General features: G+C 36.7%; 1 protein-coding gene across 6 annotated transcripts in view; it reads right to left on the bottom strand.

The window, feature by feature from the left end:
* Nucleotides 1–17,755, bottom strand: part of dpyda.1 (dihydropyrimidine dehydrogenase a, tandem duplicate 1) — a 160,107-nt gene that overhangs the window by 112,202 nt on the left and 30,150 nt on the right. For all 6 annotated transcript variants that reach the window (XR_006247971.1, XR_006247972.1, XM_043226860.1 and 3 more), the window contains exons 4-5: nucleotides 8,413–8,500; nucleotides 4,246–4,407 (exon numbers count right to left, since the gene is read on the bottom strand). Coding sequence is in view for 4 of the 6 variants with exons in the window: in XM_043226860.1 (XP_043082795.1) it covers nucleotides 4,246–4,407; nucleotides 8,413–8,500 (250 nt within the window). In the remaining 2 variants the exon portion in view is untranslated. The remainder of the gene's footprint in view (nucleotides 1–4,245; nucleotides 4,408–8,412; nucleotides 8,501–17,755) is intronic.

Below are 17,755 nucleotides of genomic sequence, written 5' to 3'. Positions count from 1 at the left end.
TACTTATACAACTTATATAATCAATATACCTACCTATCAACCTATCTATCCATCCAATCACCCACCCAATCACCCACCCATCAATCCATCCATCCATCTATCTATTGATGTGTTTGTCCATCTGTCTATCTTCCTTCCATCCATCCATCCATCCATCCATCCATCTATCCGTCAATCATTATGCCATTCTGGCCGTTATTAGAGGAAGCTGGTGAAATATAGTCTTTATGGTGAAGTTGGGGTTAGTAGACCATCAGGACCCCAAGCATCACAATTGTGACCAGTTTTTCTGGTTCAAACACCACTCTCACATTAAGAGGCCACATTAAGTGATACTGTCTCTATTGAGAAACTGTCTTTGAAACACAACAAGCTTTGAGTGCCTGCCTGGATGCAGAGTCTAACATGCTCTTAATTTGCCTGATGAGAAAAAAAACATGACACACATGAACACATAAATCATGTAGCAATTTGATTCATCGCTTCACTATTAAAAGCCAAAGCAAAAGCCCACTCAGAGGCGCTAAAACAAAAGCGACACAAAGAACTCATTCAGCTCCTAAGAACAGGAACCAAATGAGAAGACAAAGAAAAAGGAATTACAAAAACTCATTCATTGCGCCAGAGTTCTTAACGCAGATGAAGACATCAACATAAAGATAGTTAGCAGATACATAAAAAACACAGCAAGTTATCCAAACAGGCATTAATGAGGAGCCTGTGGCGGTATATCCATTACGAGTAGTAAAATAGGAGGGCTGATGCTTTGTCTTCCTAATAAGATTAGCCAGATCCATATGTAAAAGCCTGCATTGTTAATGCAATATTATGCCTGAACAGGCAACAATATAGGTGATATTAATATAGTTATTCATGAGTTTCATGGACTGTGAAGACCAAATTGCCACATGACAATGCATTTTTAATAATCCCTGAGAGCAGTTTATAGACTCTTCTTTTATTGCAGTTTGAATGAAACAAACAATGCAGCAGTTCAAAGCACAATCTCATCTCTTGACAGATCAGTATGGCTACATTTAAATTTGAATGATGAACTACACCTGAAAAACCATGTGGCAGTGGGCCAAACATCATATTAGGTAAAAGGTATGGGGAAACATTAGCCCCACAGACATGCAAACAACTTTCATCAGATCAGAAGAAATAAAGGGAATTAAAAAAAAAACAAAACATCCAAACATAATTCTATGACACATGCTTAGATATAACTAGATATAACGGTAGAAAAATCTAACCAATGAGAATATAGGTATAAATATAATATTTTATCAAAATAAATAACTAGGGATGCACCAATATTACAATAAAAAAAAACAATAAGTAGATTATGATGATGTTGATGATAATAATATATTTTACATATTAAAGTATTTTTTCTAAATTATAAATAGTTATTGTAAATGTATAAATTGTAATGATTTTTTATTCAATTAATCTTTTTTGTTAAAATGAATGCTGCTTTTGTTGACCGTAACAGGCTTCTTTTTAAAAAAAAAAATTATGTAATTATTAAAACTTTGACCAGTTATTTTGGGATTGCTGAAAACTTCATTTAACAGTGTTATTAAATTATAAAAAAATTCTGATTAAGTTATTTTTAACTTTATTTTTAAGTTATTTATACATTTCTTATATCACTGATGACAAATCCCCAGAAATAAGTGGTCTAAATTACCTATAAATCACATAACCAAACCTGATGGCAAATAGATACTCAAAACTGGCAGTGTTGGCATGTGAGTGGGAGTTAGTCAAATTCCTCTAAAGATGCTAATGTGCTCGGCCACCTCTGGACACCAGCGCTGCGTTTCCTCTGTAATTGAAAAGAGACACCAAGTTATCTGTGATTGCAGGCCGACTACAGGAGCAGCCACTGAATGACGGTGGGCCGTGATAGGCCCTTTTTCTCGGGTTATCTAATTATCGGCTCGATAACCAGACTGACCTCTCACATTTAAGGAGAGAGGAGCTGCCACCTAGACAGAGATGTCTAATAAGTCACAGCAGAGGTGGGTGGCACAAGAGAGAGAGGCTGCTTTTGTAATTGCTCTTCTTATCCTTCATGAAGTAATGAAACTTAACATGCCAAAGCGCTTCCTTTTTTTAGCCTGTGGTGATTGTGTGGAACAGGTGGGGTCGGGTTACAAAGGTGGGCGGAAATGAACTGTCGTCCTCGCCGTTTCCCCCTTCTAGAAGTCTGTTAAGAAACACGCTCGCCCGAAAACCTGTTAGAATTGCAAACAAATTGCTTAAGGTAAAGAAAAACAAAGCCTCCGGCAACACTGAAATGCAGCCAGCTAAACTTATTCATGTCAGCGGGCATGTTTTTAAATTGCATTTGTAGTGCGTGCTTGCTTATATACATTCTGAAAAAAAAAAACCCCGAAGCTTTAAAAGGGCACAAAGGTAAGAGCAGAAACATTTATGCTGCTTTCGCATCTAAATAATGAACCTTCGAGTTATTTTCGCGCTAAATGGGTTTGCATTAATTTGAACATGTTTACAGTGCTGGGAGAAGAAAAAAAATACAATGATAATATTATATTATTAATGAAATATGAAAACAGCAAGCTTACAATCATCATGTTGTAGTCCATTATCATGTTATATAACGATTCTATGCTATATCCTATACTATTTTTATACCATTTAAGTTAGAAATAAAATATTAAAAACTAAAATTGATCACTTTAATCAAGCAATTTACAGTCTAAAAAAATACAAGCTCATTTAAATATTATATAAGTGTCTTTAGATTAACCTTTTAAGACAAAATAAATATAAAAATAGGGTAAACGACCCCCAAAACTGCTCAAATAAACATGCAATACTGGCTATACAGTATAATACAGCCTAATAAAAACCGTCTTATACAAAAACAATAAATAAATCTCTAGTCCAATAATTATGGAAGCATGTTTCAGCTACAGGATAAAAAAAATTATTTTAACAACTTTTTTTTAAATCAAGTTTATATCTCACAGTCTAACAGTTATAAATGCACAATTGCAAGTAAATAAACTTTTTTGTCTCAGAATTGAGTTTTATCTTATATTCTAAGAAAAAAAGTTAAAATTGTGAGGTATAAAGGTGCGATTTTTAATTTTAACCCAAAGCAGAAACATGCTCCCGTAGACAAATCACATTGTGCATCCATATTATAAAGCTATGTATCTGAACAAAGGGTGTATGTGCGTTTGCGGTGACGTGCACAGCATCTATGTGAACAGGTGTTTCGTGTGTTTTAGCAAGCCTAGAACACTGCACTGACCATCAACCTTCACCAGCTACAGAAAACTCCCACTTAGCCATTCACACAATCATGGGTCAAGTCGAGCAATCAAACCCACGCACTTTCATTTCTATTTAATTACCATCTACCGCACAGCTGTGTACCGCCTGCAAAGCAAAACATAAACACATAAACGAATTAATGAATAACACACCTGAAGTTTACATCGTTTCGACGCACAAAAACAACACGGCTAATCAAATTCTATGTATTTAGGTTTGCTAGCGCGTGCTCCTGTTTTTTAGTCACTTCCTCTAATCATGAAATGCAGATCACCGTCTTGCGTTTTAGTCACTGACTATCTGCTGCTCCCTTTGGTTTCTGCATCTTGCGTGACTGACACGAGGCGAGTTATTCCCCGGAGTCAGCTCACCAGTGTCGTGTCAGAGGACCGGGCCGCTGAGACGAACCTCGGCTGTGGCAGCGGAGAGTGTCACACATCATGAGTTCATACCGCTGCCGACTAGAGCTGAGAGACTTCATTAACACTGGCATGCAACGCAACCTCTTCGTGACAGCATATGGAATCCAACCAAACATGAATACACTCTTTTCCAACAGGTTAACTGCGCTAAAACAAGAGGGGTCTTATGATTTTTAGGTATATGAAACCTTAAGCATTTAGAGTTGCTAGGTTATTTTATTTTTTGCTAATTTCTCCTCGTGTGCAGTCTAAGGCCCGTGGCATACGTGGATTCTCGCTGAGGTAAGCCGCTAAAAATGATAATAGAAATTCCTAATACGGAAATTTAAAAAGGTGCTATTTTTCTCTCTGCAAACCTCAAATGTACTTTTCAAAGCATTTGGATTGGTTGTTGAATTGTGATGCTCATGTGGACAATGCGGGTTCCAATTGGACATCTAACATGGCCTAGTTATTTCTTGTTACCATCTATTGTGTACGTCCAAAAAAAAAAGCAATAAAGTCTCACCTCTGTGGCAAACTGCTGCAGTCCCCCGATGTTGATTGGACCTTCCTCGGACGCGTATAAGTTGCACCCCCCGACGCACAGGTCTGAGGTGGGACACACCATCCCACAGGTCAAACCCAGCGGGTTGTCTGAGAGAATGGTCCGAGCGGCTCCGTAATAATTCTGTGAATATTCAACACAAAGATGTCTTACAAAGCCTAGCGAGCTACACATATAGATCTATCATTTTTTAGGAATGATTTATTATATTTATTTATATTTATTAGGCCAAATTTTTTTTGTATTTGCATATACATACAAAAAAATAAATAATAATAAAAAAAATTAAAGGAAAATGTAACTTGCTTAACAACTCAAATTTGTATTTTTCTTACACTCACCTAGGCTGCATTTATTTGATCAAAAATACAGCAAAAAGTGAAATATGTAATATAAATACAGTTTAATGTAATTTATGTAATGTAATGTCATTCATGTCATTTAAAAAAAAAAAAAAAACTGAACAACTTAGATATGTACTTATAGTATTACGTGAAATACACATTGATCTTTTTTTTTCAGGATCGTTTGAATAATAAAAAGTTTAAAAGAAAATAATTTACTTGAAATACATTTTTTTTGTAACATTATATATCTTTGTTGTCACTTAAAAAAAACTAAAAAATGGCTGAAAATAAAATAAAATGTATTTTCTATGTACATTTTTGAAAAATTTTATTTTTCAATGTATTATTCTATTTTCTTTTATTTATATATACATGCAGTATGTATATTTTATTCACATCTCATTTTTATTATCTGTGTGTTGATGTGGTTGTGTACTGGAAGCTTGTGACACAAAAACAAATTCCTTGTGTGTGCAAACATCCTTGGCAATAAAGCTCCTTCTTACTTCCCGAAAAAGCCAACAAAGGCAACATGCGGCATCTTGCAATAACAGTTTTCAGTTATCGATGCCATTCTATCCAGCCATGATTCCTTCATTTTATTCTGTGAGCAAAAGTCCAACAACAGGGAACATACAGTGCATAGTATTTACTGAAGCTGGTCATGAAATCACAATAATATCTCCCTGACCCATTCCATCTGAAATAAAGCGGCTTTCATTAGACTGCTGAAATAAGTGAAGTCACACTTTTTAAAAGCACTGTTCACTTCTATTAGTTAAACATACGGCCCACAAAGGTGTCCAGTCCAACCCGCATGACGATTTGAAAATAATCTAAAATAATAAATCAATTTTTATTTTGAAAATTAAATAAATATTGGCTACAATTAATTGATTTGATACAACAGCTCAAAAAGCAAGATGCTAGTATTAAGTGTGTCACATACATTGTAGTCAAAATGCTGTATGTTTATATCTGTTTTGGCAAGAAAACGTCAAAGACCAATTGTGCGTCTCCGATCAGCGCTGTGTATTTTGTTACTGAATTAATCTGTGTTTTTTTTTTTATCACGTCAATGATTTAGTGCCATTCATGACGGCAATCGCTAGCTTCGTTTCTAACGAATCAGCTGTTTTGAAAAAAAATCTTTTTAATGAATTAGTCGATGAGTCACTCATTTAGAAGGGCATTTGCTGCCACCTAATTTTAGTGTTATTTATTGATCCATAACAGCCTTACAGTAAACCAACCAAGGTGTCAAAAACACACTATGCAAAATAAAGTAATTTTCGCTATCAAAAATATATCAATGGAAAATTATATCTTATATTGTAGATTGTAGGCTATGGTTAATATTAATGTAATTGTGAGCAAAGGGTTTCAAAGGTGGTAGGGTTTAACAAAAGATAATCCGACCCTCTATACAAGCATCCAATACTGACATTGAAGACAAACTTTGAGCAAACTCTTTTTATTCTCTTCCTTCCTTTTTTTGTCTAACAGGCCTATTCTGACAGTAATCACCCCCCCCTGACTGACACGTGTCTAAGTTTTCAAAAAAAGCAGTCGAGATCTCTCTTCTTCAGACAGCCTTGAATTAAGGCCAGAACGCTTCAATGGCACTCGCTAAACTCGCAGAATGCGCGGTATGACGGAAACCTTGACAGAACAACGGCGCGGCATAGAAAACAACACAGTGTTCTCAGCGACACGCATTAAAGCTATTCTGCAAATGCTTTATTCAAATGCTGATTGTATAAGTCAGTTTTCCTGCTTCGAATGAATGGCTGATATTCAAACGCATAGTTGCGATGCATCCATAAGCCCTGCACTGTAGTACAGCTTTAAAACGCTCCCTCAAAAGTCAAACAAATGAGCACAAAAACTCATTATTCCTCACGAATTATTCACGGCATCCAACAGCAGATCTCTTATTAAAAGCATAACTCAAAGTTCACCGCGGTTCAGTCTCGTTCTGCATCGGCTATGGTTGTCACAATTATGTCTGTTATAAAGGCACTGACGAAGAGCTGAGGTCTGACATCTTGTGCGATGTTGGCTTGGGTTTTAGTAGATGGAGACCAGCCGGGACTAGCCAGTGCAAACATTTTTGTGTTTCTTAAAGGGTTAGTTCGCCCCGGAATGAAAACTCTGTCGTTAATTAGTCACCTCCATGTTGTTCCAAACCCGTAAGACCTTTGTTCATCTTCAACACAAATTAAGATAATTTTGATGAAATCTGAGAGCTATCTGACCCTCCATAGACAGCAACAAAACTGAAATCTTCCAGGTCCGGAAACGTAGTAAATACATTGTTGTGATACTCATTAAAATGACGGAAGACATAACTTGGGGGATGAATAATGGTTGAGTAAATAGTATTTTCTTTGTACAAAAAAAAGTAGTCTCGTAGCGTCAGAAAGATGAAGTTGAGACACTGATGCCCCATGGACTGTTTTACTTATGTATTTACTACGTTTCCAGACCTTGAACATTTCAGTCGTGTTGCTGTCTATGGAGGGTCTATGGCTCTCCAAACGTAAAAAAAAAAAATCTGCATTTACTACAACTCAATCCCATTTGAAGCAAAATAAGTTGAGAAGCACAGCTGTATAGAGCAAAGTATGAAAATACATACATGCAAATGTAGACTGAGACTGAGTTTCTTAATGTAATTAAACTTGTGATGAACTTTAGATAAAACAGCACGCATATATAAAATGTGACTTATGTAGCGGCATTTGAAATCCCTGGAGTCTGTTTGGAAAAAAATCTAATCAACCCAAGAGCACACTACAGATGAAAAGAAAGGGGGGAAAAAAGCAGAGCAAGAAAAAATATGACATTTCATATTCATACAATATGAAATGTAAACATTAATACCATAATAAAAATGCCTTCCTCTACAGAAATATATTTGATACGAAAGTTACATATCTTATATTAGGAACCTGTTGTACAACGTAAGGGAAATATGAAATGTGATGAGTTAGATAATAGTTCTTTCTGTTTGTTTTGCTGTTTGTTATTGGGCTGATGTGTCCCTGATCTTGTTGGCGTGCTATATCCGAGATGCTAAAAGAAACTATGGTATCCAGAAATAGTCGGCTATGAAATGAAAATCAAACTTTTGTGGCTTTTAGACTATGTCTGTTCGCCATATATATGCAAGTGTATTCTTAAACATTGTAGCTTTTAGTGGATATATGCATTTCACTACATAGAAAATGGACCAAAAATACAGATGACTCATCCGGTGCATGCAGGAGAATAATTGGACTTTCTGACCAATAAAACACTCTTGACAATGTCTCCTCTTCCTAATCTGACCTGCAACTGACTAGTAACAGATGCAAACTACAGTATGATGTAAACTACAGGCTATTAAAGCGAAATATAAAATATATATATATATATATATATATATATATATACACCTGTAACATTTCTTATTTTAATTTAGTTCAACTTGATCTACTAAATACTTGATCTAAAACTAAAGTAAAAACGAATAAAAATATATCTTTAAAAAATACAAAAGGCAAAAACACCAAACAAAGATAATAAAAGATAAAGATATTAATTAATAACAACACTTTAAATATTAACAGTCTCTCAATAATACGCCATTAACACATCATTGCCAGAAAGTTGTTTCGAAACAAAGCGAGGTCTCACATTTTGAAGCAACATCACAGAGTGAATCCCATACTCCAACTGAGCACAATGAGACCAGAGACATTTATTAAGCAAGTCAACGAGCGGATACACAACATACCTTGTTTGCAATACTGGTAATGAAGGCCTTTATGTTCAGATTGGTCGGGCAGCTTTTCTGACACGGTGCATCTGCGCACTTCAAACATCTGTAAGACAACGAGACCGTGCTTGAATTAGCCCACATGCAATGCAAAGTATAGTTATTTACAGTAAGAACAGAGAACTTTGTGCAGCCGCCCCACTGGAACGGTACATTCCAGCCAATTACAACACTCTACGGCACCCAGAGGAAATCAATCCCCAGCTTTTGTGCCGGAGGACTTTTCTCCCAGCAACTACATCTCAAAAGACGCCATATTGATGACACACCGGTTTTGAATGACAAATAGGATAATTTGGAGCCGCCCAATTAAATATTCATGCCCAATCAGAATGTATGTGGTACGTTTGGCCCCTGGATGTGAATGGCGTGTGACAGGAGGCAGTCGACTGGGGCTGCTGGAAATGAAGGGAAAGAGGGAGGGCTGCCGTACTGTAGCTCGCGATCATTATTTCGCATTTTATAAACACACAGCTGTTTAAAAATTCACCACGCTAATGACTTCAGATGATGTATCAGTAATTTGGAAGAGCGCTTTTTCCTTTACGACGAGCGCAAAGGGGGGGGGGGCCGTACGGCTGGAACAGAGCAAGGACGAGGAGACGTGGAGACAAGGGAGGAAAAAAAAGAAAAAGACTCCCCGTCGCCTTCGATGTGAAACGAGTAACTCGTGCCGCGGACGCGGACGCAAAAAGTGCGCAAAACGCAGCGGTGAGAGCGGAGCAAACACTCAAGTAACACCTGCACGTTTAGATTCACACGCAGCTGGATGCCCATAATAATCCCGTCTCACAATTCTCAAAGCTCGCCACGGACTAGAGTGCACGAGGCTGCCATTAATACCACTTACCGGGGTGACAGTGGGGTAATTACTGTAGTGTGGTGGCCAGGTACCGGCGCCACAAAGGACCACACGGCGCTTTTAGAAACCAGGGTGGCTGATCATAATGTGACATCAGTTCTGACCCGCTTTTCTTTATTTGATCATAAATTATCCTTAGCCTAAAGGATTAGGGATATTGCAGGAGTCTTGGCCCGGGAGAGGGTCTGGAGTGGGCTTTGACGCCAAGATGAAGGCTAATCTCGGAGGATGCTGGGCCTATCGCACTTCTGATCTGCGCCGAGATGATTAATACAGAGAGGGGACACCGAGCAGCTGCGGGAAGACATAAAGCCACGCTCGCATAAATATCTCTCTCGCTGGCGTTCCTCTCCGCTTATTGTGAAGGAAAAAGCACTCTTCCAAATCAGCGATATATCATCTGTTATGATCATCGGCGTGTGTATCTTACAAAATATGCGTGTAGAACATGAAACGGTGCAGTGGTTCATATTCGGCTTCCTGTACGATGAATACATTAGCGCAAATGTATTAAAGCTCTGGCTCTTTGAAAATGCAATAGTCCTATATAATGTAGACATACTGGAAAGTAAAAATAACAATAGACTGGTCATTAATTAATTAACATACAAGTAATTACGACTAGTATTAGGTTGATATATCACCCAGGCCAATTAACCAAATGAAATATTTTGCTGAATAAAAACAACATGTATTTATTAATATAAATCTTTGGATTTGCATGACAAAGTTTAATAAAAAAAACTTAAATGTGTCTTCATAATTGTTCAACTAAATTTAGCATTTTAGTATTTAACCACTTTTTCACATTTTTGTTTTTCATAACCACAGCAACAGTTAACATATTAGAATAGAATTTCTTAAGCAACTGTTAAAATATAGTTTTATTATTTATTCCTGTGATGCAAAGCATAATTTCACCAGTGTTAAGTGTCACGTGATCCATTAGGTGTCAATGTGACGATTTGGTGCTTAAGAACATTTTTGAAGAATCCGTGGTACATTTAGTTTTTTCAGGATTATTTATTTGTTTGTTTATTTATTGATTTATTTTGATGAGCAGAAATAAAGAGAACAGCTTTTACTGTTCTCTAGTAAAAACCTGTTAAAAAACATCACTTTTGACCATTGTAGGGCATTTAAAATCAGAGCGTTAAATTCGCCGAAGTCCTTTTAAAATCAAGTCGGTCATTGCGCGTATTCGTTATCCTAAAAAACTCATGCTAAGAAACCTTGCGCACTGAGTTCAATGCGTATTAATGAATCTGTTGTGGAAAAATCGCAAATGGAGTCTTCAAACAGCGAGGATGAATTTGTTGTTTTTTATAAAAAGAAAAAGAAAAGAAATATTGGTAAATATAGAGAGGAAGTGAGTCCCCCCTCCTTGTTAAGGAGCAGCGGTATCATCAAGGACAGTTCAAAGTTTACTTCAGGATGTCAGTGGCTCAGCTTGATGCTTTGCTAGCGATATTAAAGCCACAAATTAAAAAGAAGACCACCGATTTCTGTGAGATCAGTGTGTAAGGATTTTTACAGTGCACTGAGCTGGATATTGCCATTTTTCTGTGTACGGTGGATCTAAATCATAAAAATAGCTCTTAAAATGCTTGCTATGTTTGCGAGTAATGCAGAAAATCGAACCTGAACGTTTCTGACGTAGTGCGCAAACGTGATTGACACAACATGAGTTCGAATTTAAATTCCAATATGCGGATATTTCGCAAGAATATTTTGGTTGCAAGATAATCAGCGAAGAGCTCATTGCCACACCTGGTTGTATCAGAAAATGTTTCAAGTGCCTTGAAAAAACGTGAGTAACGTGATCCAAATTTTTCGCTATTCTGCTCTTAGGGACACCAACACTGACCTCTAGTTATAACAACACGTATATAGAAACCAGAACTTATTCAGTAGGCTTGTCTTAATAAGAGACATTAAGTACGCCAGTCTTCAGCGATTGGCCGATCACAACAAAGGTCATTTGCATAAAGAAGCCTGAAAGGTACAGCAACAAAATCCGGCTTGTTTATTAGGGTCAAAGAGAAGGTGAAAAACGGCCATGCAAAACTAAACGATGGCTATTTCGGCGCAAAAAACCTTGACTAATATTCCAAGCGGACTTCTGAGGAAAAACAAAGTGCTACAAAATTCGAAGCCGACACACACGGCCCGAGAAACAGCTGTTCCATGGCAGGTCGAAATGTATAAACACATTCATAAAGATGAGACCCAACAGATCAAAATGAGAATCTGTGAGAGGGGCACCTTCAGTTGATTGCTGAGCGTTTTTGTCTCTCTTTTCAAAAACTGTAGCTCGGGGGAGAAAAAAAAAGAGGGCGAAAACGGAAAAAAGTGAGAATAAAATAACCCATTCCCTCCTCTGACACGCCGGGGCTCCGCTCCACGGCTGTGGACAGGAATACCATTGTCTTTTTTCTCCTCCCAAGGTAACATTAAAGACACGGCACATCCAGACACATTTTAGACCCTCATCCGTCTCCCCTGGCCAGCAGCCCAAGTGCTTAGCAAATGTCAACAGAAAATAATGCACACACGAAGGCAATCTTATTTGTTCAAGAATTGCTCTAGGTCACAGCAATTCAGCTGGGCTTTGAGAGCAGCGCTCAGGAAAAGACTGCCTTGCAGTGCAGTGCATTAGATACAGTGCCGGGGCTTTTCTGAGCTGTAACGCAATCAAATGCATACACATTTTTTCCTTTCTTCCATCCCGCTTTTTTTTATTACCCTCCCTCCCAAAAACAAATAAATAAATAAAATAATCCAGTGCGTTCAAATGAAAGGAGCTGTTGATTAGCGGACCACTGCAAGCTGATTTATTCTCCCCCGTTCTCTCTCTGCTTCCTACCTTATCGTTTCACTTGAGTAATAATCTAGCGTTTGAATGTTTTTCCGTGATGAGTGTATTATGGGGTTCTAGAATGTGCAGAAAGCTAATCTCCCAATTCATTGTTTTCATTATATCTCAACCAAAATGAACCCGTGACGGGAAAAGTACAATTCAATAAAAACCTAGGCCTCCCAGGATTTGCCATTTTAATGATTGCTTACCTTTATGAATTAGTTGTCTCCACAAATTCAGCTCTTCACTTTTTCTTGGAGAAACTAATAATTCTGTTCATAATCTTGGGGTTGCGGCAAATTGTATCTTCTTTTAATCACGGGGTGTTTTAGGAATACGACGAAGGGGTTTAAAAAAGCCCAGATGAATGCTGCAGTAAAAGCATCAAGGGTTGGAAAAAAATTAAATGCACACAAAGAGCCCAAAGCTAGCTATAGAAATACACTGATTAAGAAACGTCAAGAAAGATTAACAAAAAGGCCGGAGCTGTGGCATTATGGGTAGTTCATGTATGGATGATGGCATTTGCTTGGCCTGTGTCATGACAACATATTGCCCCATAAATTAAAGTAAAATAAAAATACAATAAAATAAATAAAAATAATTATATATAAATATATATATATATATATATATATATATATATATATATATATATATATATATATATATATATATATATAATGTGTTTAATAAAAAAATATATATATATATATATATATATATATATATATATATATATATATATATAATGTGTTTCAACCCACACATTTACATCTTTTATGCCCTCCATTTCCTCAATGCTATTAAATAAAATTAGCATACATTCCAAATGTAAAATTAAATTACATACTTCAGCAAAGCCAACATGGAATACAAATATATCATATTTACTTTCATAATATTTTCCTTGATTTGTATTGTTTAAAAGTTTTTTATTTAAAAGTTGTAATTTAAAAAATGACAAAATTTGTTTTACAATTATATATATATTATATTTTATTAAATATATTACATTATATTATATACAACCTGTATAGTGAAAGTTGAACTTGACATTGTTATCCTCTAATGTTAAAATGTCCTTCCGGTGTAACCCCAATCTAGGTTACAATCATTTGAACTACACTGAAAAACCTTTGTCACAGTAAGTCGAATGATAATATGATGAGATCGACCCGTTCCGTTTTATTCTGAATTGTGTTTTAGTGCTTTGTTAACTCTCATCCATGGCACAGGCTGTGCTGAACACACGCGTATGCGCTGTTGAGTCTTGCCCGATAGACGCAGCTGTGTCAGTCTGCTCGGGCATCTGGATGCAAGTTTAATGATGTCAGCGGTGCAGCTCGGCTGGGGACAGGTGGGAAGAGAGCGCCAGGTGAGGTGAGATTACTCTGTGCGCTGAGGGTTAGGACAGCGGCCGTCAGAACTGTCAAAACCACCCGGCCTGGGTCTGTCTGGGATCAGGGGGATAACCAACAGCTGCAAACACAGCAGACTGAAAAATGAAGAGCCAGAGACCTGCATGGCTCTGGTTGTGTGTGCGTGTGCGCGCCGATCTCCGCCTGAAGGATCGTATGCATTTGATTGACACATCACTCAAAGCTGTCAAGCGTAGATCACGTTCATAGATGTGACATTCCTAATCCAGCTGTAGCTGATCTAACTATAAAAATGTCGGTTCAGATGGCGAGTGCACAAACCGCAAACTAATTTCAAGGGTGCTACCATCGGTCAGAAATCCAGTTTTGAGGTATTTAAAGTTTAAAAAAAGGAATCAACCGCGCGGCTACCATGGTAACGTATACGGCGGGAGAATGTAGGATCTGTCAAAGCGGACAAGTAAGGTTAAATGTACATGCCTGCTGCACAGTTTCACCTGTCATCTTAATTGCTTCGACACTTGTGGTTCTTTTAACCAATTAAAGCTGACTCCCGGATGGTCCGGTGAGAGCAGGCCTTTGCTCCGACGCTACGGCACGTTTGTATTTACGATTATCAAGATGCAACATGTAAATCTCTATAGCATACAAGTATGGATGGATCAGGATCGCGTGATACTGAAAAAAGAAAACAGTTCTTTAAAGTTTCAGCAAACGCACGCTAGCAGTGATAAATAGCTAAGCTTTCAAACACCTACTCCGAGGATATTTTTATTTCTCTAGTTAATTAAACATTAATCTACCTGATTTAAAAAAAGCGTGCAACATTTTCACTTCTTCACAAAATGATGTGTTTTTTAAATTGTGGGCGGTTGCGAGCACACCGAGATGAGTTCTGTTCGGATCAAATCACGCATCCTATGTTTAGCAATAGTTAAAATACTTTAAAATCTTATTAAAAAGTAAAAAAAGATAATACCTTAAAAAAACCTTAACGGGAGCTGCTAGAAAGTGAATGTTACCAACGCTTCACTTGCAGAAGATCACGAAGATCAGCCCACAAGTTTTTTGCGAGTAATCTCAACAGAATCTCACAACGAACGCAGCCGGTCTGACCTGAGATCAGGTGTGGAGCGGTGGTAATGAGCAGAAGCAACTGCTGAAGTGACCCACGCACTGATCAGGAAAAGAAAAGGAGAGAACGCGCGCAGCACACACACACACTCTTTTTTACACACTCACAAGACTGAAAAAAGGGACAAGAAGAGATCACGAAATTCTGTACTCAAACTAGAATTGTCAGCACTATTACTCAACATGCCACTAATCAACAAATCATTGTTTTACGAAATTCTACAATTATTTAAAAAACAAAATAGTGTATACAAGCACTGTATTTGTCCACTACCTTAATATGCCATCATTTTCAGCACTGCATGGCACAGAGTAAAGTGTTTACTCTTGTATATCTATCAAAATGACATTTCTAATATCAAATCTGGTAACATTCCAAAAATACGGCACAATTTGCCAGAATATTTTTTTTTTCTTAAAAGTAACATTCATTAAAAAAATAAATATATGTATAAAAAAAAATATTTCAGAGCCAAATAATTTATGCTAATACTAATGGTGCGTTGCAAGTGGTTTCAAGTGCTGTGTTATTGTTAACAAATCTATTAATAACAGTTTCAGTTTTGTTAATTAAAATAAAATATATTATAATTATTAGATGATAAACCTGAAAATAAACTGCAAAAACAAATTATATCTGAAGAATTAAATTGACTAAAACTAAAATGCATTATAATGGGTAATGCAGTTAGAAATTAGAACATGCTTCCTAACTGAAATAAGTTATTAAATGTAAAGCTAAATATAAATATTATAAAAATGAAGCTAAATATTAATATGATAAATATATCCCTAAATAATTAACAAATAAATAATTAACAAAACGATTAATAAAACTAATAATAAAAAAATGGAAATTATCAAATAAAAATTAAATACAAAATATTACTAAAAAGCCATAATAATAAATAAATATTTCTACAATATCACTTTTTATATAGGTGTTGCTAAAATATTGCAAGGTGGTTTGCTAGGAGTTAAAAGAGCCCGTCCTGAATTTTTTATGGCCTTTTCAAAAAAGCCTGTTTCATAATTTGCTGAATGAAAACCTCACATGTGGCTGCTTAGAAAAGTAATCTTTCCTCAATAAGCCTCATGACTTGAATTATCTTTCCCGATGATTGACACTGAAGTTTTGTACAGAAACATACAGTGATAAGTATGAGCAATAACAAAAGCGACACTCGTTTAAGCACTAACTGAAGGAAAACTCACCATAAGCTATTCAGAAAAATAAAAAAGAAACCGCAAAGGCCCTGATGTCATTTTGAAGGTGAATCTTCGGCCTTGATCTCTGCGCTTGAGGGGGTTGAATACATAAGCTCTCTCCCCTACAGTGGTGCATTGACAAAGGTCACTCAAAGTCCTCTCAAGGTCCGGACCATTTGAAATCCAATTGAAATTCATATATCTATTGGATGCGTGTGGGGATGCTTTAAGGGCAATGTTTACCCCCAGCCAAGTTCATCACTCTCTCCGGAGTGACAGAGGGGTTAACGACGCCCGGCGCGCGGCCCGCTGGACAATCAGAGCAAATCAGCGCGCAGACGGATGACGGCCGTTACATCCGTGTGAGTCATAAGCTTGCATTTAGGGAACGGGTGGCCATCCCTCAGCGCAGTGACAGTCCGGATGCAGCTTCGCTGACTGATCAGGCACCAGAAAGACAGACAGCGCTTTGAATAATAGGGAGCGCTACGGAGAGCGAGGCAGGAGGCATGAGCGAGCATTCATTAGCCCCTTCACTAATGCTGCGACTGGACACCGAACCCCCGACCTTCGCTGTGACCTCTAAGATCACCTCCACAGCTGCGGACGGGCCTCCACCACCTGGAGTCGCTCAGCGGGTCTGGGAATCGGAGCCTGGGGCTTGAAAAAGGATCCACATAAAAGATCTTGCTTGCTTAGTTAACAGGTGATTGCCTACAGCGCCTTTCGCTCGTTCTCACTGAGATCACAGACGCGCTCCGCAGGAAGGTGCCATCTTGACAGGAAAAGGAAATAGGCAAACGGCGAACTTCTGGGGAATACTTTGCTTAATAAAACAGACAAAATGTAGATGTATGTTTCTTTTATGTTCTCAATTCTCAGATAATTTTGTCTTTCCTGTCATACAAAATGTAACTGGATTTTTTACAAATATGAAATGTATGATTTTCTTTTTTATTATTCATTTTATTTGCCATGTGGACTACCTATCATTGTGAAGTCAGTAAGATATTTATTATTAATTGTTTTATCCAGCAATGAAAAATTGCATTAGTCAAACATGACAGTATAAACTTTTATATTGTAGAAAAAATATATATTATATTATATACACAATTATATATATATATATATATATATATATATATATATATATATATATATATATATATATATATATATATATATATATATATATATATATATATATATATATATATATATATGCTGTTTAAAGCTATTCATCTTATATCATCTCAATTTGATTCATCAGATAATCCTCATATTTTCCAAAACAATTAAATAAGTTTAATAAAACAACAGCACAACTGTTTTCAACATGTTGATAATAACAAGAAATTTTATTATGCTAGCCCTATATGCTTACGATTTAACCGTTTCATATTTTTTAAGCTGTCGCTTGCCTTTTAGAGTTCATAAGCTGTTAAATCAAAGGTAAATCAAATTAGCATACTAAAATGATTACATCATGTGACATTAAAGACAGGGGGAAAAAAAGCTAAAAAGTCACAGCAGGAGTGAATTAGATTTTAAAAATATAGTACACTTATTTGAAATTGTAACAATATTTCACAGTTTTTTGATCGAATAAATTCAGATTTTGTCGATGTGCATAATGCATGGAAACAACTCAGTTCAAGATTAAATTCAGCCCTTAATTTTACCCAGCAAAAGAAAGTTGAGCAAATCAGGTGTGCCACAGCAGAGGAACAGTTAAGCTACGTTATATTACTTCCTTTAGCTTGGAGAGCGTAAGAAGAGGGTCTGCCGGTTTCCCATTTCTATCAGGAGATTAATGACATGATTGCCTAAATTTATTCTCCAGCACTTGTT

The sequence above is a fragment of the Puntigrus tetrazona genome, chromosome 24 (assembly GCF_018831695.1).
Source record: "Puntigrus tetrazona isolate hp1 chromosome 24, ASM1883169v1, whole genome shotgun sequence".
Lineage (NCBI taxonomy): Eukaryota > Metazoa > Chordata > Actinopteri > Cypriniformes > Cyprinidae > Puntigrus > Puntigrus tetrazona.
The sequence above is the reverse complement of the archived record's forward strand: the minus strand, read 5'-3'. Positions and strand labels throughout refer to the sequence as shown.